Raw genomic sequence first — 23,095 nt, forward strand, 5'->3', positions numbered from 1 at the left:
TTATTAGAGTATAGTTTTTAATAGTACTCCGTTAAGATGAAAACCCTGGTGGTGTAGTGGTTAAGAGCTGTGGCTACTAACAAAAAGGTCGGCAGTTCGAATCCAATAGGCACTCCTTGGAAACCCTATGGGACATTTCTTTTCTGTCCTGTAAGGTTGCTATGAGTCAAAATCAACTCAACAGTAATGGGTTTGGTTTTTGAGGGTTTTTTTTTTGTTGTTTTGTTATGAATCTTTTTATTTTGTTGGGACTGTTGTAATGTTCCCTGTTTCATTTCTTATTTGGGTTATTTGCTTCTTCTCCTGTTTTTCTTTTGTTAGTTTGTCGGAGGGTTTGTCGATTTTGTTGATCCCTGCAAAGAACCAACTTCTGGTCTTGTTGATTCTTTCTATTGTCTTTCTCTTGTCCATTTCATTTATTTCTGGTTTAATCTTTATTATTTCCTTTCTTCTGGTGACTGTGGGCTTCTTTTGCTGCTCTGTTTGTTCAAGTTGTAGGGTTAATATTTTGTTTTTGGCCCTTCTTTTTTGATGTGTGTGTTTACTGCTATAAATTGACTTCTGAGCACTGCTTTTGCTGTGTCCCAAAGGTTTTGGTAAGATGTGTTTTCATTCTCATTTGATTCTAGGAATTTTCTTATTCCATCTTTGATTTCTTCTATTACCCAGTAATCTTTAAGCAAGATGTTACTCAGTTTCTGTATATTTTTTCCCTTGCTAGTCCTGATTTCTTCTTTTATGCCATTGTGATCAGAGAAATGCTTTGTATTTTTTTCAATTAAATTTTTATTGTGCTTTAAGTGAAGCTTTACAAATCAAGTCAGTCTCTCATACAAAAACTTATATACGCCTTGCTATGTACTCCTAGGTGCTCTCCCCCTAATGAGACACCACACTCCTTTTCTCCACCCTGTATTTCCATGTCCATTCAGCCGGCTTCTGTCCCCCTCGGCCTTCACATCTCCCCTCTAGACAGGAGCTTTCCACGTAGTCTCATGGGTCTGCTTGATCCAAGAGACTCACTCCTCACCAGTATCATTTTCTGTCTTATAGTCCAGGCCAATTTCTGTCTGAAGAGTTGGTGTTGGGAATGGTTCCTGTCTTGGGCTAATGAAAACCTTATGCATTACAACAGAGTATTGTCCAGTATAGTGCTAGAAGATGAGCCCCTAGGTTGGAAGGCACTCAAAACATGCAGTGGCTGCAACGATGGCCTTGACCGTACCAACAATCATAATGATGGCTCAGGACTGTGCAATGTTTGTTCTGTTGTATATGGAATCACCATTAGCCGGAGCTGACTCGGCAGCAACTAACAACAGTCCTTTCTACTTCTTCCTCATTAATAGGAAGGTTTTTGGTTGAAAACAATAGGAAACTCTCCTTCTTAACCAATAATTATTGAGTACCCTCTGCCTGTTGGGCCTGCTTGGCACAAATGATACAAACATAAATGACTGACTTGTCATTAAGGAGTTCACAGTGGAACTTCTGATTTATTAGTACCAAAAAGCCTCTTACGTTAGGACAAAATTTGAAAGAGAACTGAGAAAGTAAGAAATTTTGGAAGGAGACATCATCAGCTTTCAAACTTTCTGATGGAAATGGTGAGGGCATACAGTCCTTTGAATTCCTTGCTGGTAAAAGTAATAGTAAAACCATGTCTTTTTCTTTGCCTCAGCAATATGTCTTTTTTCATTGTTTCGGCAACATTTGCTCTTCAGTAAATATTGGTTATGCTATATTTTAGGAGGATTCCAGTGCCGTGGACGACAATGTTCATGACAGGTTTATAGGCCCTCTTCCAAGAGAATGTTCTGTGGGCTCTACCAGTGATTATGTCAGCCAGAGCTACTCCTATTCATCTATTTTGAATAAATCAGAAACTGGTAAGACTTATTATTGCTTTTGTTTTGTATTTTCATAAAATCATAGGGCATTAGACCCAGAATGATCTTAGATATCTCAATCCTCGTCTCATCCCCTTATTTTTTAGATAAAAAAACAGAGAACCCGAGCAAGATTACCAAATCTAGCTAGGTAGCAGCAATACATTTAGAATAAGAACATGGTTTCCCCTTCCCTCAATCTCTGGGTTTTTTTTTTTCTTTTTTTTTTTACTGTATTGTTATTGTCACTTGGTACTAATAAAGGAAGACATTAAATACTGTGTTTGAAGGAAGAATTTTCTTTTTGATGATTTTCTATTTTGAATATAATCTTAAATTTTTGAAGTTACCTTCCTCTGGAAAGGAACAACTCTGTTAATGTCTTTTCGGATTAGAAAGACTACAGGAGATACTTTCATTTTGAAGTAGATGGGCAGGACTTATTTTATTGGGCATATTGTCTTTTAGTTTAGTCCAGTTGCATTTGAAGTGAGTCATGCCGTTTTAAAATTTATATTAATTTTTTCGTAAACATGATTCAGCCTAGTTTTTTTTTTTTTTTTTTAATTTTTAAAATGTAGCAATTTAGTGAAGTTGCTTTCTTCATTCAGGAGCTTGATCATTTATATATCAGGTTGCTTAATTTCCTAATGGAATCCCTGGTAGCTTAGTGGTTAAGTGCTACGGCTGCTAACCAAGAGGTCGGCAGTTCAAATCCACCAGGCACTCCTCGGGAACACTATGGGGCAGTCTGCTCTGTCCTATAGGGTCGCTATGAGTCAGAATCGACTTGACACCAGTGGGTTTGGTTTTTTGGTTTGGTACGATCTAGACACTTATGTGTTATACGATTTAGTCTTACAAGAGACCTTTGTAGTAGTTTAGAATCTTAGCTCTTAGAACTTTTTTGAAGAGGTGATATTAAATATTATATACAAATATCCAGGAGAAGAAGGAAACTATGGAGTGATAGTGCAGGTTTTGTTTTAATATGATTTGTTATCTTCTATTTGCTATATTTAATAATTAAAACTTCAAATAATTTTTTCTTAGTCATATGTGCAGGCTTAATGTTTTATTTGGTAGGTAAATAAAACTAAAGCCTGGTTATATTTGATATTTAGGATCATTTATATCAATAAAACTTCTGCAGTAAATCACCAAGAAAAAAGAGAATGCAAAGTTACCTTCTGTTTCAGATAATAAGGAATAATAAGGCTGTTCCTTATTGCACTGTCTTAGAGTAGTGATTCTCAAATATTTATTTCTTTAAAAATCATTTGAGGGTACTTGATAAAAATGCAGATTTCAGGGCCTTAGTCCCCAAATGCTGATTTAGCTTCTCTGGCGTAAAACTGGAAACCCTGGTGGTGTAGTGGTTGAGTACTATGGCTGCTAACCAACGGGTCGGCAGTTCAAATCCACCAGGCGCTCCTTGGAAACTATGGGGCAGTTCTACTCTGTCCTATAGGGTCGCTATGAGTCAGAATCGACTCGATGGCACTGGGTTTTTTTGGAGTAAAACTTGCTGCTATGGGATTGATTCCAGCTACTAGCAACACTATAGGACAGAGTAGAGCTGCCTCATGGGGTTTCCAAGAATGTAATCTTCACAGAAGCAGACTGCCGCATCTTTCTCCTGTGTAGTGGCTGGTGGGTTCGAACTGCCAACTTCTCAGCAGCCGAGTGCTTAACCACTGCTCCACCAGGGCTCCTTGAAGCAACTTTAACTTACCCTTATTTTGCCCTGGGTTTGCCACATCTGCTGCAGATTTCTATCTCTGACTGTTGAGGAATTGGGGGAAGTAGATGGAGAGAAGAATGGGGAATCCCCGGAACCTTACCTGAGAAGAATATACAGAACAGCCTGGTCACCTGGCCAGTGGAGGAAGGCTATAAATAAACTCCAAAGTTAGACATTTATTTTTATGAGCATCTTATTATAATAATATAACACACGCTTGCTTCTGTGGAAGTGTCTGTTTATATGAACTAAGAATGAAATAATGTTTTTTATTATTTATAACTAGGTCACATATCATACAAATTTGTTTTGTTCATTGTGAACGTGCTGTTGTGCTAAGTAGACAGATCAATCAGCTTGTACCGCTGCCCTCACACTGGTGGGGAAGTCATATAAGTAGTCATTACAGAACAGCCAGATAAATGCTGTAATATGAATTAAGCACAGGGTGCTCTGGGAATAACTCAAGTGAGAAGTGAACAGGAATTGAAGCAGTTTCTAATTAAATATGTTATAATGTAGAATAAAATACATAAACACATACACAGCGTTCTTAAAGTAAAAATGAAAGGCTAGAAATCAAAGCTTAAACCTCAGTCCACAGTGAAGGGCAAGCAGCATGTAGTTGGCCTCTTTGAAGTCATGCAAGTGTAGATGGTGTGCAATCTGTTCCTGTTTTCCACAGCTGACCAAGGTTCACCATGCATTATTTGTTAGTCCTTTCATCACCTTCTTTGGCCATAAAGTTATCCACCAAGCCTACCATTTCTGAAGACATTTTTGATAATTGTTGAGAAATTGGAAAATGTATCTGGGAGCTTCGGTAAACAGCCTTTCCATCTGTTGATTTAATTTTTTTTTGAGACAACTAAGTAATTTGGTGTTAAGTGGGAGTAAATACATTTAAGCAAGGTGTTTACCACATTTTGCTCAAATCATGTGGCGTTAGTAAAATGATGAGAATGATTTTTTTGTGTGTATGTGTATCTTACAATTGGGGCTGAAATCTACTCCAAAAGAAAAATTCCTAAAATGTTCCCAGCAGTGGCAGCCAAATCCAATTATGTATATAAAGTTAATTCCTTTTAAATGTTCACTTGAATTTTAATTTCATGTGCATTTCTGCTTGCTTCCCTTTTCTTTTTCTTCCTCCTTGCATTCCTTTTTCCCTCTGAATTCTCTTCTTATTTTATATTCACATTTTGCATAGCATGCTAATCTATAGAATTTGAGACTTGTGGGCTTGTTAAAATGGTCTGAGGTTTTGGGAATTTGCATATAATGAATTTATCTCATACTATTTATCCTTAATAGAAATCGGTGTATAGGGCCTGGCAACAGGGATAACTGATTCCGTACAGTCTTCCTACTTTGGGCATGTAGTATATATATAAGGTGAATTTGTTCATACGTTTCCATTTTAATGTACAACTTTTAGATTTGGGGAAGAAAGCTTTTTATACAAATGAAACATACTAGTTTAAATGTTACATTACTCTTAAAATTTTATTAAGTGCCATATAGTATCCATGTGTATTTCTGTATATTTCTATTACAAGATACCCTTCTAGACTTCAAGAGATAAAATTTCTGAGAAACAAGGTTTACATAGTGTACATAATTAGAAAAAGGGATCTGTCTTATGTACTGCTGAAAAAAATGAAATAATTTCCAACTGAGTAACCTTAACCTCTCGATCTTTATTGTGTATAAAGTATTTTATTTGTTATTTTTTAATCTCAATGCTGATTTATGGATATTTGTGTTTTCTTTTTAAAGGATATGTTGGCTTAGTAAATCAAGCAATGACTTGCTATTTGAATAGCCTTTTGCAAACACTTTTTATGACTCCTGAGTTTAGGAATGCATTATATAAGTGAGTATTAAAATCAACTCTATAAATAAAATTGATTTAATAATGAAATACAGATTTTTAACCGATAAAATTGAATTTTGTATATATTTGTAAAAATGTATGGGACATTTCTTAGTTCATCAGACATACCTTTAATTATATTGAGAAATGAATCTTGTGTGAAACTGGCATGTGAAAAATTTGTGGGCAGAGAGAATCAAAAGTGCATAGACAAGAAAAGAAAAAATGTAAGATTTGCATTTAGGATAAATTATCGTATTAAGCTTCCCTCAAGGCTTTAACAGCTTTATTAAAAAATAAATGTTACATGCTTTTGAATCTGAATATTTAAGCCATACTCTTCTTTCCCTCTCCCTCTCAATTTAAGAAACCAGTTATCTTTTTAAATTCGCAGACTTTGTTTCTAACTAAAATACAATATAGCTTTTATGTCTGTATGTGTCTATGTGTTCATTTAAAAAAAAAATGTATATCAGATACTATAAAATACGCTAAGGAGGAAGTCTATAAATAAACCCTAAAGCCAAACATTTATTTTTATGAGTATCTTACAAAAAAATTTTTTTTATTATAATACATATACATCCTTGCTTTGTATACTTTCTTTAAAATATAAAAAAAATATATAACTTCATTATTTTTTAAAGCTATTCTAAAATATGAATAAACTTATTTTTTCCCTTTTTGTGTTGTTTTTGAGTAACATCTTTAAAATTATAGTGAATATGCATTTAAAGTATATTTGGAACTTTTAAGATTATTAGTTTATTATTCAAACAGTATTATATTACCATTACATTCATCTACAAGCTCATAATCTGAATTTACTTGTAAGAGTTGACATGTTTTTCGTTCAGCAAGTACTTGTTACCTAGTAGTATTTATAGTGGAGCCCTGGTGGCACGATGAGTCAGAATCAACTCAACAGCAATGGGTTTTGATTTTTTGGGTGGTGCAGTGGTTAAGAACTCCACTGCTAACCCAAAAGGTTAGTGATGTGAACCTACCAGTGGATCTACAGGAGAAAAGACCTGCTAATCTGCTCTTGTCAAGATTACAGTCAAGGGCTATCTCATTAGGGGGAGAGCAATTGGGAATATGTGTATATAAGTTTTTGTGTGAGAGACTGACTTGATTTGTAAACTTTCACTTAAAGCACAATAAAAATTAAAAAAAGAAAAAGATAACAGTCATGGAATCCCTATGGGGCAGTTCTCCTGTGTCATACAGGATCACTGTGAGTTGGAGTCAACTCGAGGTACACAACAGGAACAGTATATGCTAGGCACTTGGTAGATAGAACTGGCATTTGAAATAAAGTCTTTGTTCTTGAGTAGTTTATTGATCTCTTCACAGTAGCAATATGTGTATGTATGAAGGAGTTTAAATGACATTTAAGGATAGCTAAATGCCATGAAAGTTTAGAAAAAGGGGATTAATGACATTTAGAGAGGTGGCTTAGTGAAGGAAGTAGAACTTGTGCTAGGTCATAAAGCTAGATATGATTTGGCCAGGTTGTGAAGAAGGAGCATTGCAAACAGGAGGTCTTTTTTAAAAACAGAAGTTGAGTAATAAAAGTGCTACCTAAATGTTGGTTATTATTAGTATGTATCAGGCATTCTTCGAGGGATTTTACTGATGAAGATCAAAGACTACATCCTTCAGTATGGAGTACACCTCAACATAAAGAAAACAAAAATTTTCGCAAATGGACCAATAAGCAACATCATGATAAATGAAGAAGGATTGAAGTTGTCAAGGATTTCATTTACTTGGATCCATAATCAATGCCCATGGAAGCAGCAGTCAAGAAATTAAATGTATTGCATTGGGCAAATCTGCTGCAAAAGATCTCTTTCAGGTGTTAAAAAGCAGGGACATCACTTTGAGGGCTACGGTGTGCCTGACCCCAAGCCATGGTATTTTCATTCACCTCATATGCATGCAAAAGCTAGATGATGAAAAAGAAAGACCAGAGAAGAATTGATGCCTTTGAATTATGGTGTTGGTGAAGAATATTCATTATACCATGGACTGCCAGAAGAACAAACAAATCTGTCTTGGAAGAAGTGTAGTCAGAATGCTCCTTAGAAGCGAAGATGTACTTTGAACATGGCATCAGGAGGGCCCAGTCTATGGAGAAGGACATCACTCTTGGTAAAGTAGGTCAATGGAAGAGAGGAATACCCTCAACAAGATGGCTTGATACAGTGGCAGACACAGTGGGCTCAAATGTAGCGATGATTGTGAGGATGGTACAGGAATGGACAGCGTTTCATCCTGTTGTACATAGGGTCGCTATGAGTCAGAACTGATTCAATGCCATCCAACAGCAGCAGCTTCAGCATCAGACACTGTTCCAAGCGTTTTACGTATGGAATCATTTAATTTTCACAGTAACCATATAAATTGCGTGCTATTATTCTGTTTTTTACAAGGAAGGTAAAGGAAGGCACAGAGAGGTATTAAGTACTTTGCCCAAGGCCATACTGCTAGAAGTGGCACACCCAATAGATTCCAAAGTCTGTTACTCTGTCCTGCTTGTATTGTTGTTAGGTGTCTTCCAGTTGATTCTGACTCAGAGTGATCCAGTGTGACAGAGTAGAACTGCCTCTTGGGTTTCTTAGGCTATGGTCTTTACAGCAGCATATTGCCAGGTCTTTTCCCCACTAGGTGGGTTTGAACTGCTGACCTTTTGATTAGCAGCCAAGCGCTTAACCATTATGCCACCAGGGCTCCTTGCTTATGCTATAGCTGATCCCAGTAAGTCTAATGTGTTACAGGGACTTCAAGGAGGTCAGCATAACTAGAGTTTTTGTCAGAGTACCGAGGATGAGCTTTTTAACCATGAGTTCTAATACCCTGAACATGATCTGTAAATTTATAGCACTGGGGAGAAGAGCAAGAGCTTAGCCAGGGCTATTCATTATATAAACAGATATTAGACATTTACTCTATACTTTTTAAGCACTGTTCTAGGCACACGGATTACAGTGGTAAATAAGACAAAGTCCCTCCCTTAAAGCTTCCTTAAGTAAGCCTAAATAAATAAGCTTATTTCACATAGTAATGTCAGAGAATATTGAATATACCGGGACTGTCAGAAGAACGAAGAAATTAGTCTTAGAAGAAATGCTCCTCCTTAGAAGAGAGGATGGTGAGATTTCAACTTGCTTACTTTGGACATGTCATCAGAAAAGACCAATAGCTAGAAAAGGGCATCATGTTTGGTAAAGTGAGGGTGGGTGAAAATGAGAAAAACCCTCTGTGAGATAACCACAACAATAGGGTCATACCAACAATTGTTAGGGTGGCACGGGACCGGGCAGCATTACGTTCAGTTATACATAACATTGCCACGAGTCAGAGCCAGAGCCAATTCCGTGGCAACTGACAGCAACAACAATGTGGAAAGCGTAACTGTCAGGAGGTAGAGAGGGGTCACAAAATCAGATATGTGGTCAGGGAGGACCTCTCTGAAGAAGTACCAGGAGAATAGATTTAATAGGAGCCAGCCCTATGAAGATCTGGGGGAAGAACATTAAAGGCAGAAGAAGCAAGTGCTGAGACACATAAGGAATAAAAGAAATCCATTGTGACTGTGAGTAAGGAGGGGAATAAGAGATAATAAGACCAAAGAGGAAGGCCAAATGCCTTGGGGATGATGAGAATAGAGTGAAGTTTATAGCAGGTGGGAAAACAAAGCCTGAGCACTGAGGAGGTTCCTTAATGAAGAGCTAAGGAGGGATAGCCTCTTAAAAAGCCTGGACCTTGCTGGATTACAGGGAGGGTAGCACGAAAAGGATAGTGCTTTATTTGTTTTCTTCTCTTGTTCTGTAGTAGTCAGCGAAGATCCTGCCATTTTAGATTTGGAGGCAGGAAAGAGGCACAGTAAATACACTGCTTTAGGAAAATTTGTGTAATACAGTATGTAGAATTTACTTGAAAGATAGGAAATCCTGGAGGAATCTGTTATTAAACTGGACATGGATGAATGAGGATCAAAATTATGATGATGGCAGTGATTTTGATATTTCAGATTGAAAACTGATAGGACTTAGTGACAAATTTTATTTCAGAGTAGTGGAAAAGGAAGATGCAAATAGGGCACCAGGGTTTCTAACCTAGGTTAAAAGTATCAGCAAAATTTAAAACTTTTTAATGTATTTATAAACAAAAGCCTAAAGGACAGGTGAGAATTCTGTTCTATATTACGGTTAATTCCTCCCACTAGCGAATTTCCCTTGTAAGAAATTTGAGCATACTCTTATTTTAAATTCAGTGTTCCTTTACAGCTACTGGGAAAATGTTAGATCCTGTAAATGTCAATTATAAGTCCTTTATGTTTCGGATAATCAGAGGGAGCTGGGGACTGAGTAGGAGAGAGGAGGGTTAAAGCAGGTGTGAAATGCTAAGTAGAGGTGTCTGTAGGCAAGCCTTGAAAAGACAAAAAGGGAACTATATCCCATTGACATCTGCAGTGCAGAAGTGAGCTTCAGGGGTCATAGAGCTGTGACTTCTAATCCTCAAGTTAGAAAAGTACTGAACACTGTAACAGAGGGTCATACCCAAAAGAGGGAGAATAATGCCTTTTAGTGTAGTAAACTACAGCCGAGGAGAATGAATGCTCAGGCCTCTTTTTAATACCGAAAAACTTCTAGTGTGGAAGTAGAAATTAGTAAGAGTACCCTTATTACTAACTTGATATAGAAAATCATTAATATTGACCTTAATATATTGTATTTGATGTTTTATTTTATTGAATATAAATTATTTTAACTTTTATGGGTACATTACCAACTTCAGTCCTCCAATCTTAATTCTTTTTATGAGATCTTAAATTCAGCCAGAAATTCATTTGTCACAGACAATCCCTAGAGCTAGACTGCTGCTTACCATAAATTTGTGAGGGTAAATTCTTATCTGGATTATTTTATTTACTTACTTATGTTCCCTTTTAAAACCATTTATTATGGAAAAGTTCCAACATTAAAAATATAGAAATACTGTTGTGAATCCCTCTGTACCCATTACTCAGCTTTGAATGTTATGAACTCATGATCAGTCTTTTTTTATCTGTAACTCCCACCCAAGTTATTTGCAAGAAGCGTAATCCCAACATTATATTGTCTGCAAATATCATTTTAGATCAGTACTAAGATTTTCATATTTCTTCTTCTTTTTTTAACGAACAATTTGTTCAAATCCGAATCCAATCAAGATCCATATATTGCAGTTGGTTGATAAGACTGTTATAATCTATTTTAGTCTCCTTCTGTATTTTTCGCCTTTGCAATTTATTCATTATACATAGAATATATATGTTGAAAAGTAATGTTATTTATTCTGTAGTTTTCCACATCTTGGGTTTTGATGTTTTTGTTACATGCTCATAGTGTCATTTAATAAATTACTCTTCTATTCCCTGTATTTTTTGTGAATTAATAATTAGAACAAGAGTCTTAGTCAGATTCAGATTCAATGATTACTTTTAAATGAGCTTTGTCTTTCATTCTGAGAATTGTTGCCATTTTAAGCCTTTTCTTTATAAAGTTAAAATTTCTTCTGAATTAAGAATTAGAGAAAGACTAGTATTTCACTAGATATTAAAAGCTTCAGTTAATATAAAAACTCTGTATAGCCACCAGAGTTAAGACCTTACATTATTATGATTTTCATATTAATTATGCTTTAAAGAATAAAAATAATTTTTTTTTCTATGAGTAATTTTTGCAAATTTTATTTTAACAGGTGGGAATTTGAAGAATCTGAAGAAGATCCAGTGACAAGTATCCCATACCAACTTCAAAGGCTTTTTGTTTTGTTACAAACCAGCAAAAAAAGAGCAATTGAAACCACAGATGTTACAAGGAGCTTTGGATGGGATAGTAGTGAGGGTACTAATTCTCATGTAATAAGTATTTCTAATATTCAAAGATTCTGTCAGTCAGTATTATAATACATAACACATGTTAACAGCTGCACTGACTTATACCTTTCATTGCTTTTTGCTGGGATTTAAAAGTAAATTATTTTTAAAAATTTAAGCTCTAAGGGGTAAATTTTTGATCAGTTGAACTATTCTTATAAGTTTGGGCATACCCTGTTTTTGTTAGGTATTTGAACTAAATTTTTTGTCTTAGATTTTTCATGACATATTTCTTTACAGTGAAAAATAATAAAAGTAACAGATAATCATAGCACCATAAAACATATGCAATTTATAAAATGCTGAAATTTCTTGATTCTTTTCCTTGTGATTGCCTTCTCATGGTTGTAATGCATGTTTTGTTTTATTTTTACATTTAGAATTATTTTGTGTAGACTTTGCAATGTTTCAGCCCATTTATTTTAAATAACAATTTAATTTTTATTATACTGTATTTATTGCTTGGAAACCCTGGTGGCGTGGTGGTTAAGTGCTACGGCTGCTAACCAAAGGGTTGGCAGTTCGAATCCGCCAGACACTCCTTGGAAACTCTATGGGGTAGTTCTACTCTGTCCTATAGGGTCGCTATGAGCCAGAATCAACACGACGGCACTGGGTTTGGTTTTTATATTTATTGCAGTTTTTAACTAAATTTTATCTTAAAATAGCTTGGCAGCAGCATGATGTTCAAGAACTGTGCAGAGTCATGTTCGATGCTTTGGAACAGAAATGGAAACAAACAGAACAGGTAATTGACATCTCTGAAGGTGAGGGGAGGACTATTACTGTTTGCAAATAATCATTCATTGCCTTAAAGTGACTTTTATTTTATTGGAATGTTTTAAAAGTTGGACATTAGCCTGGTGGTTAGAGTACTGAATGGGGAATTGGAAGTACTCGGTTCTCAGCCATTACCTGGGTCGTAAAGATCCTCAGCAATCCACCCTACACTGCAATTTCCTCACCTTTCACGTGAGGAAATTTGGCTGTATGACCTGGAATGTCTCTCTTAGCTCTAAAAACTATATAATTCAGAGTCTGGGTTGTTTTTGGGGGAGTGGCTTTTAGATATTTGCTAATAAATTGTTTGTGTTATAATCTGTAACACATTATAATGTCTTTTCGTCAGGCATTTCTCTCATTTGACCAAGGAAGGATAGTCAGTCCTATGCTCTTGATACTTAGAATCCTCCTTAATTTGACCCTATTCTTCTTATCCAGTAGAAGGAAGAGCAAGTTAGAGGTGGGGACATGAGGCATAAGGCTGAACCAGATGGGGCACAGTACAGGGGAGGGATTATCTGGGGTGTTGTGATGGAAGAGTATGGGGATAAAAGAGGAAGAGCATGGAAGCCAGCTTGGCAGGTGTGCTGCCTGATGGGAACTATTGTGATGACTTGGATCAGAGTCTTTCAAATTGTAGATTGTGATCCATTCATGGTTTTGAAATCAGTTCAATGGGCCAGTACCAGTACTTAAAAAAAAAAAAGTTATGGAATAGAAAAGAATAAGAGAGCATCACATAAGTAAGGGTAAGTAGTGTTTCACGAAACTTTTGTTATAGATACTGGATTATGATGTAAATTGTTTTTTGTGGGTTGCTGTAAAAAAATGTTTGGAAAACACTGGTTTGAACCACTTCAAAATGCCCCCCCGAGTACAGAAGACATAATCGCATATGACCAGGGCAGGTAAAGGAAGAAAGAAGACTTTATTAAATAAATAGTTTCAGAATAGAGAAGGTGGATCATAGTTTGAAAGCTTATAAGTCCTAGCCATTAAAAAAAAATGTAAATTAATGAAGGAGGTAAACTGAAATTTAATTTCCCTTATATTGAAAAAAATTTTTAAGTTCATCTAGTGATTTCCTTTTTCTACGTAGTCTTATGAGACTGTACTAACTTTCTACAGATGGTATTAGGGGCTGTTTCTTCTTCATAGGTCTGAAGTTGCCCTTCTTTGTTAAATCCCTCTGTGGGTCAACACGTCCATTAAGATCAGCTGGGGCATACCTACTGAGTTCCCAAGTTTTGATATAAGAATCTTGAGGCAAGACATTCACATGGAGGGTCCTTACTTAAGAGAATTACCTGCCTTCTTATGAGCCAGAAGAGTGCAGGTTGGCTAAGTTCGGGGACTAGGTACGAGATCCATTCGTTAGTGAGGACATTTTGAGGGAGACAGATTTTAGAATATTTTTTGAATTTCCATACATTTAAAAAAAATTATAGTTTTCTATTTCTCCTTAAAATTGAGTTATGTATGTTACTGAAAGTTAAAAAGTTTTATTTGAACCTTGAAGGATATTATTTTATAAATCTGAATATATAGTTGTGAAAATGGCAATATGCATGTGTAAAGCTAGACAGATAGTTATTTAGATTATAATTATCAACTTGTCTAAAGCAGTAGGTAGGATGTATTGTGTCCTATTGAAAAATTAATATGTGGTATAAGAGCATAGTAAATTGGTGACTGGTTTTCTTCAAAATCTATTTTAATAGTTCATATTTTTAGAGGTATGAGAATAATAGTTAATTTTTGCACATCGACTCTTAAATCAGTATTAACCTAATTTTACTGATTTTTTAAAAATTAATTTTTGTCAAGCCTTAATTTTTTTTCTATAGAATTTTAGGTAAGTCTAATATTAAGGCTTTCTAAAGCTTTAACAGTAAAAATTAATATTCTTTTGAAATCCATTCTAAAAGACATGAGTTGTGTTTTCACATATTTTAAAATGTTTTTAAACTGTAAATATTCTTACTTTTAGGCTGATCTTATAAATGAACTGTATCAAGGCAAGTTGAAGGACTACGTGAGATGTCTGGAGTGTGGTTATGAGGGCTGGAGAATCGACACATATCTTGATATTCCATTGGTCATCCGACCTTACGGGTCCAGCCAAGCATTTGCTAGTGTGGTGTGTACCTTTCAGCTGACTGCTTGTGTATCCCTACACAGAATACATAATAGCACAGTGGTATAATCTATTTTAAGGTAAGTATCATCCTAGATACGCCTTCTTGGGTTGTTAGTCATTCCTGCATTTAAACTAGCAAGATCCAGAAGATTTTTGACCCTTCAGTGAGTCTTAATAGTGCATGTATAAGAGGAAAAATTAATGCAAATGTACTGCCTCATGGCTCCGTATTTTTTGTCTTTCTGATGGATGATTATCAGATTTTTTAAATCTCTAAACAATCTGTAAATGCTTTTTATGTGACCATTTTTTGTACTGGAAAGTACATTTTATTTTGGGGGGGATTGTTTTGGTCCATATACTTTTAAAATTAGAAAAATAATCTCTGATTTTTATGATAAGGTCACATTTTTCAAAGGGGCATCCCTCTTCTCAATATTTAGTTTAAAACCACACATTGTATAAGCACAGATAATTTGAAGAATCAAAATTATATATAATCAGATTATATACTGAGTATCTAATTGGGGGATTATCTAAGACCATCTCATTCCTCTTCTTGTCAAGCATCTCTTAATTGTTTTTTGATAATTTTCTTACTGCGTTTTTTATGCATATTTTACCATATTCAAAAGGAGAGTCATGGGAGGAGTTAGGCTGATAGTTAAAATTACAGTAGTTAAAAGTATGCATTTGAGCCTATTATGTGCCAGGAGAACAGAGCTAAATAAGAAAGACGTCTAAAGAAAGTAGAATTTCATCATGTTGTTTTGGGTTTTATTTATGCTGTTATCAAGCTACTGGTGAGTTTTTGCTAAAATCAGTGTTTTTAAGCTATTCCATACTTTATCCTCTAAGAAATGTGCCACAAGTATGGTTTACTCTTCTGGACTCTAGAATGATTGCATCCAATTGGTTTTTTCTCATATTTTTATGTGGCTACAAGAAATGAGCAGATTATTGTGGAACCAGTCAGGGGAATCCAAAGCAATCATCTAAGTAAAACACCTTTCCTGAATAGTGAAGGCGCCCTGATGGCGCAGTAGTTAAGAGCTATGGCTGCTAACCATAGTTCGTTGGAAACCCTTTGGTTTTGTCCTATAGGGTTGCTGTGAGTTGGAATCTGCTAGGTGGCAGCGGATTTTTTTGGTTTGAATAGTGAACGATGAAGCCTCCTTTCCTCCACTACTGTTTACACATAGTCTGTTTTTCTGAATATGTTTGAAAAAAAATTTGTTAAATACTGGATAGTACCCTTTATAAACTAAGCATCCTAGGCATATTAAATGGACCTTGGTTTGAGTAGCTAATTTAGTTTTATTAATTTATTGGAGCAATTTGAGCTAGAAATAATATACTGAAAATTATTCAATAAATTATTAACATTTGTATTTCAATAACTTATTTTCTAACTAATTTTTAAATAGGACTTTCTTCAGCAAAATACACTAGGGAAAAATTTGGTAGTCCCAAGTGATGTAGACTACTTTTTCTACCTTACCTATTAAACGGTATTGTTCATGAAAGATTTTTCACATGTACTTTCAGTTCAGCTTTTTTTTGCATATTAATCGAGTGTTGAGGAAGCTTATTTTATTTCCCTTGCCATGTTGGCATCTTCTGTTTGCGTATTTGGCAACTCTAATTGCTTAGCTAAATCTTTATGTCATTACTTATTCACCTGCTGATTTGCCACCATTCCCTTAAGTACGTTATAGATAATCGGCAGTGGAACAATATGGAGGACACTTTTGGAGTAGTGAAAAAAGTCACATTCCTAAGTAGAATTCTCCAAAGGTAGTATCCTCCATCAATCCATGGATAGTGGTGGTGGTGGTTCGATGGGAATCGGAAATTACAGCTATGAAGCAGTATATGAGCAGGTTTATAACACACATGCACTAATAGGACTTGTGGAAGGGAACTTAAAACTTCTTAGACTTTGCTGGAATCTCCTGAGGAAAATTACAGCAGGTGAAACTACCCAAGATAGGGGTTCTAAGGAGGATACTGCCTTCAGAGAACTTTAGTTGGAGGTAAGTGATTTCCATTATTTTATGAATTAAAAACCTGTAACTCTACGTTTCTTAGGCCACAGAAATCATCACACAGCATGTAAAATTAGGTTTATATCACTGCTTGCCATTGTGTATTTTGCTAATGCTCTGTGTTTTAAAAATACTTTACTATAAATGTGAATTGAAAAATATAGTTTAAAAAAGCATTATAAAAATCTCTCACTCAGAATATACATGACCTTTGGCCTTAATTTGAATTGAAATCTTATTTTTAAACTTATTTTTCTGCCTTTATTAGTAGAGTTTGGTAGAGTCCTGGTGGCAAACTGGTTACAGCACTTGGCTGCTAACCAAAATGTCAGTGGTTCAAACCCACCAGCCACTCGATGGGAGAAAGATGTGGCAGTCTGCTTCCATAAAGATTTACAGCTTTGGAAACCGTATGGGGCATTTCTTCTCTTTCCGATAGAGTCACTGTGAATCAGAATCGACTCGACAGCAGTGGGTTTGTTTGGTTTTTTTTGTTTGTTTGTTTTTAATATATATACATGCAAACACATGCACAACCTAATGGCTATATGTTCTGTTTGTTACATGTTCTGTTCAGTAAGCCACAATATGGATATGTGTATAAAGCATGGTTAACCAGATGTTTAAAAAATGTTTACTCTCAGACAATTAAGTGTGAGGTTAAATATTGAAGTTTTTGTTTGTTTGTTTTTAGCTTTTATCTGAAACATCCAATTTCTGAAGTTGTTTTAGCTCCACGGTCAGATAAATTAACTTGGGAATAATATTTAAGATTAAAATATAAATGGAATTACCACTTACCTAACTTATTACTATAAAATCTATAATAATTTTTATGGTCTTTTTTCAACATGATAGATAGCAAATTATTTTTATAATGAGTGCAAGGAGTGTCATAATTTTTTAAAAGAGGCTTTTTATCATAATATTTTCTGCATTAAATTATTTTTTAATTATTATAGCTATGATTTTTATTGAAATTTCTAGTCTTCATTTTACCAGAACAAGTAGGGAATCAGTATTTAAGCGTTCTTCTGCCATTTTATTTTACTCACAAAAGGACTTAATAGATGTTGTGAGGTAGTCTTCTTTGATTCAGTAAATTTGGGCAAGTTTGTAACTGTAATCCTCTTTGGGAGGCTCACAGTGCCTATGTATATTTTTTAAATGCCCTGAGGGTTGCTGTAGTAGATAAATTTGTTTAACTGTGTTTTTCCTGCAGTTTTCTTTTTCTGTGGGACATTTGTTAATGTCTCAAGGGATATTAGGATTCTGAGGGACACATTTTGGGAAGCTCTTCATTAGACTAAGGTGATTTAAGAAACATCCTGCTTTGTCAAATTAATGTTTATATCCTTGGGATATTGATAGAGAGTGAGAATACTAAATCATGTATTATAATTTCCTGTTGGTTAACTTTATTTTGTTATTCTGGAAAATTATCAGCTGAAGAATTCTTGTATTAGTCTTTTAAAAAGAACTTTCATTCTTAATGATTTTTTAGGTTTTTATAACATTCTTTGTTCACCGATTAGACCTATACGTATAAAACCAGTGTCTCTGAATTTCATAATCAGTGTAACCTTGATTCTGCTTATTGCCAAGCAAATCTGAGAATATATTATTATGAGGTTGTAATCCTAAACACATTCAAGTAATACATAGAAATATAATTTTTGCTAATTATGAAAACATTTCCTAAATAAAAATGACAATCTTATATGTTTAACATTAACCAAAGAAATTAAAGTGTTTTTCTATTTAACAGTAAAATTTCAGACATTTTATGGGTATCACTTGTGGTGCAAAAGATTTATTAGGTACTTAATCTGTGGCAGGGATTGTTCTAGGCCATTTTTTATTGGAATAGTTTTATTCTGTTACTAGATACTAGATTTAAAAATCTTCTTATCATGATATAATGTGTTGCTCAAAAGTCTGAAATTGGGTTTGCTTGCATGGTTCCATATAGTACCTTTGGAAAGAGCAGATTGCACAAAAGGAAGACTTTTGTTCCCTAAGCAAATACAGTTTAATGATTGTTTTAAAATTTTGAGTAGAGTATTGTTAAATTAGTAAGTATTTATGAAATCCAAAAGATACTTATATGTTTAGTGTAGGATTATATCATAAATCTTACAATGATTTAATGATGATTTGGGCATTCATATGTGACTGGCTCAGCTACATAGTTCTTTTGGTTGGATAAGTAGTCCAGATTTGTCCATACAGGTAAGCACCACAAAAAGAAAAACCTGTCCTAGGGACTGCACCGTTATTTTTCCAAGAATTTATGTGGTTGGTTATAGTGGGAACCAGTTTAAAAAGTGGGGACTTTTGCTTCCAGGAAGATGACGTAGATGTACATTGCTTATTCCTTCTGCTAAAACAACTGAAAACCCTGAACATTATATATAAAATAAACATTAGAAGACTTTGAAAGGTGGAGAGAAGAAGGCATACAGACTAGGGACCTCGGGACCCAAGAAATGACACAGTGGTGAGTTCTCTGGGTTTTCTTTTTGCCTAATATATCCCAAACTTGAGCTGAAGAAGCCAGCAACCAAGAAACGGCAGTGGGCACAGACTGAAAAAGCCTTTTCAAAAGCGTTTTCTCTCTAGTCAAAGGACCAGGAAAGGGGCAGCATAGCAATTCAGAAAATGTTTAGAAAATAATCACTCTGATTCAGCCAAACACCACAGAAAACAAAACAGAAAGAACAAAATTGTGCTCCCACCGCAAACCACACCAGCAAAGGCCAGGTGGGGAGCCTAGACTTAAATTTTGGTGAGGTCATAATGAGGCAGTGCAACCTCCCCATTGGGGTGGTTTCAGAAAAGGGGAGTTGGGACTTTCATCTTTCCCAGGAAGTAATGAACCTCCCCACTCTGGTTTACTGTTAGTGGAGACCCACACGGGAAGGCACCCAGGAGTAACACAAGGTACCCCTTCCTCTCCTCATTAGAATGCTGTCAGAGGAGACCCAGTAGAGAGCCTGGGTTTTCACTACCTCCCATTAGTAATGAGGCTAGCTCCTTTCCCACCATGGTGTCAGTGGAGGCCACAAAGTGATTAGTAATGAGGCAGACACAGACATTGAAATGATGAGATGTTAGAATTATCTGACAAACATTTTAAAGTAGCCATCATAAAAATACTTCAGTGAACAATTCCAAACCCACTTGAAAAAAATGAAAACATAGAAAGGCTCAGCAAAGAAATATCACCTGTAAAGAAGATCCACATAGAAATTTTAAAACTGAAGAGTACGGTAGTCAAAGTAATAAATTCAGTGGAGAGGCTCAACAGAATGGAGGAGATAGAGGAAGAGACTCAGGTAACTTCAAGATAACCCAGTAATCTAAATAGCAGGGAGAAAATAGGAGGAAAAAAACGCTCTCAAGGGCCTATAGGATTATAACAAAAAATCTGACATTTATGCCATCGGTGTCCTACTAGGAGAGGATAAAGAGGGCAGGGCTGGAAAAAATGCTTAAATAATGGCTGAGTACTTCCCCAAATTGGTAAAAGGCACAAGAAGCTGAACAAACCCCGAACAGGATAAACCCAGAGAACTCTATGAGTCTAATTATAGTCAAACTTCTGGAAAGTAAAAATAATGAAAATATCTTAAAAAGCAGCAAGAGAAAAAAGACATTTTACTTATAGGGGAAAAACACAAGGATTTCTTGTCAGTGGATTTCTCATCAGAAACTATGGGGACCAGAACGAAGTGGCACAACACTTTTTCAAGTGCTCAAAGAACTCTCAACCCAGAGTTCTATAGCCAGTGAAAATATTCTTCAGGCATGAAGGGGAAATCAAGACATTCTCAGATGAAGGAAAACCAATATAATATGTCTCCAGCAGATGCACCCTAAAAAAATGGTTAAAGTAACTTCTCTAAACAGAAGGAAATGATAAAAGCAAGGCCTCTTGAAATATCAGGAAGGAAAAAGGAAATCGATATGGGTAAATACAATAGGTTTTCCTTCTTCCCTCATGTTTTCTAAACTATGTTTGATGGTTGAATCAAAATTATAACCCTGACTAATATGGTTCTGAAATTATGCAGAGGAAATATTTAAGAAAATTTTATTATAAATGGGTAAGGATAAAAAGATGCAAAGAGAGGTAAGGTTTCTGTACTTCACTTAAGTAGTAAATGGCACAGTGGTTAGGAGCTCAGCTGCTAACCAGAAGGTTGGCAATTCAAATCCACCAGTTGCTCCTTGGAAACCCTATGGGGGCAGTTCTACTCTGTCCCGTAGGGTCACTATGAGTTGGAACTGACTTGACAGCACGTAACCACAACAGTAGAATCATGAGTTATGTGTATGTAATGTAATACTTAAAGCAAGCACTAAAAAAGAGGTACATGTAAAAATGCTAGAGAAATCAAAATGAAATACAAAATAATGTCCAGGTAGGCCACAGGAAGGCAGGAAAAAGAGAACAGGTAAACAAAATAGTAGACTTAAGCCCTATCGTATCAATAATTACATTAATGTAAATGCCGTAAATATGCTAATTAAAAAACAGATCAGCATAAAAGATTTTTAAAAAGAATCCAACTATGTTATTACAAGAAACTCCAAATGTATTGATATAGGCGGGTTGAAAGTTAACAGATGAAAAATTATATACCACGCAAACATTAATCAAAAGAAATCAGACATGGTTATTTTAATATCAGATAAAGTAGACTTTAGGGCAAAGAAAATTACCAGTAACAAAGAAATATGCTCTATAGTAATAAAATGGTCAGTCCACCAAGACAACCTAGTAATCCTAAATGTGTATACTCCGGATAACAGCTACAAAATATATAAGCAAAAACTTAGAGAAGTGAAAGGAAAAATAGACAAATCCAAATTATAGTTGAAAACTTCAACATTCTTAACAATTGATAGAACAACTACCCAGGAAATAAGCAAACAACACCATTAACTAATGGGATCTAATCAACATTTATAAAACAGTCTACTGAACAACAGTAGAATATATATTCTTTTCAAATGTCCATGGAGCATATATCAAGATAGGTCATATCTTAAACCATAAAATCTCAACAAATATAAAAGAATTAAAATCATAGAATGTGTTCATCAACCACAATGGAATCAAATTAGAAATCAGTAACAGAAAGGTAATAGGAAAATCTCCAAATGCATGGAAAATAAATGACCCACTTCTAAATAATCCATGCACCAAAGAGTAAGTCTCGAGGGAGAAATTAAAACAAAAAATTGAATGAAAATATCAAAATGAGGCACAGCTAAAACAGTGTGGGGAGGAGAAACTTCTAGCACTAAATGCTTACATTAAAAAAGAGGAAAAGATTCAGATCAATAACCTAAGCTCCCACCTATTCTAAAAAAAGAACAAAATAAACCCAAAGCAAGTAGAAGGGAGGACACAATAAAAGAGCAGAAGTCAGTGAAATTGAAAACAAAAGCAGTAGGGAAAAAAATCACTAAAACAGCTGATTCTTTGAAAATATCAATAAAACAAACCTGTAGCAAGGCTGACAAAAAAACACACATTATCAATATCATATGAAGTGGGATACTACATGCCTTGCAGATACCAAAAGACGAGAATACAGTGAACAGCTTTGTACACATAAATTTGACAGCTTACATGAAAAGGACCAGTTCCTTGAAAAGCATAAATGAATATAATTTTCCCAATATGAATTAGGTAATTTGAAAAATCCTAACACTGCAAAGGTAAATGTGTTAATAATGAAAAATTTCCCAAAAAGAAAATATTCTGGTTCAAGTGATTTTCTTAGAGACTTCTACCAAACATTTTGAGAAGAATTACCATGTTTTTACACATATAATGCACTCCTCCTATGTTTCTTTGCCAACTACTCCCTCCCCGTGAGGTATTTTCCTAAGTGCCACTAATTCAATTTTTTTTTTCCCACATTGTTGTAAAAATAAATAAATAAATTAACATAGCACACTTAGGAAAATACCTTGCGGGGGCGGGAAGGAGTGATTAGCAAAAAAACGTGGAAGGCCCATGTTATTCATGCAAAAATACATTAACCAGTTCTACACAATCTGTTTCAAAAAGTAGAAGAGAGAACTTTTCCAAATTATTTTATGAAGGTATTCCTACTCTGATACTAGACCAGGCAAAAAGAATACGAAAATAAAAAGAAAACTATGACTAATCTCTCTCATGAATATAAACAAAGAAATTCTTAACACAGTATTAGCAGATGGAATTAAGCAATATATAAAAATTGTTACACACCATGACCAAGTAAGATTCATTTCAGGGATGCAAGGCTGATTCAGTATTCAACAGTCATTCTGTGTAATCTACCTTATCAGCAGACTAAAGAAGAAACCCACTCGAAGGCAGTGGGTTTAAAGAAGAAAAAGCGCATTATCATGTCAATTGATTCAGAAAAAGCATTTGACAAAATTCAGGACCCACTTACGATAAAAACTCTCAGAAAACTAAGAATAGATAGAAATTTTCTTGACGTGGTAAATAATATCTGTATTTAAAAAAAAAAAAAGCCTACAGCTAACATCATATTTCATGGTGAAAAATTAAATACTTTCTCCCTAGGATGTCAAGATTGTCGAGACCAAAATGTCTGCTCTCACCACTGTTATTCAACATAGTTCTGAAAGTCCTATCCAACACAGTAAGAAAAGGA

At 35.0% G+C, this 23,095-nt stretch overlaps 1 protein-coding gene across 1 annotated transcript in view; it reads left to right on the forward strand.

Annotated features, from left to right (window-relative positions):
• USP47 (ubiquitin specific peptidase 47) overlaps window positions 1-23,095 on the forward strand; it is a 149,085-nt gene that overhangs the window by 67,999 nt on the left and 57,991 nt on the right. The window contains exons 4-8 of the mRNA XM_049890401.1: window positions 1,751-1,889; window positions 5,413-5,509; window positions 11,261-11,406; window positions 12,107-12,186; window positions 14,212-14,361. Coding sequence (XP_049746358.1) covers window positions 1,751-1,889; window positions 5,413-5,509; window positions 11,261-11,406; window positions 12,107-12,186; window positions 14,212-14,361 — 612 coding nt within the window. The remainder of the gene's footprint in view (window positions 1-1,750; window positions 1,890-5,412; window positions 5,510-11,260; window positions 11,407-12,106; window positions 12,187-14,211; window positions 14,362-23,095) is intronic.

Source organism: Elephas maximus, chromosome 7, assembly GCF_024166365.1.
Source record: "Elephas maximus indicus isolate mEleMax1 chromosome 7, mEleMax1 primary haplotype, whole genome shotgun sequence".
Taxonomy (NCBI): Eukaryota; Metazoa; Chordata; class Mammalia; order Proboscidea; family Elephantidae; genus Elephas; species Elephas maximus.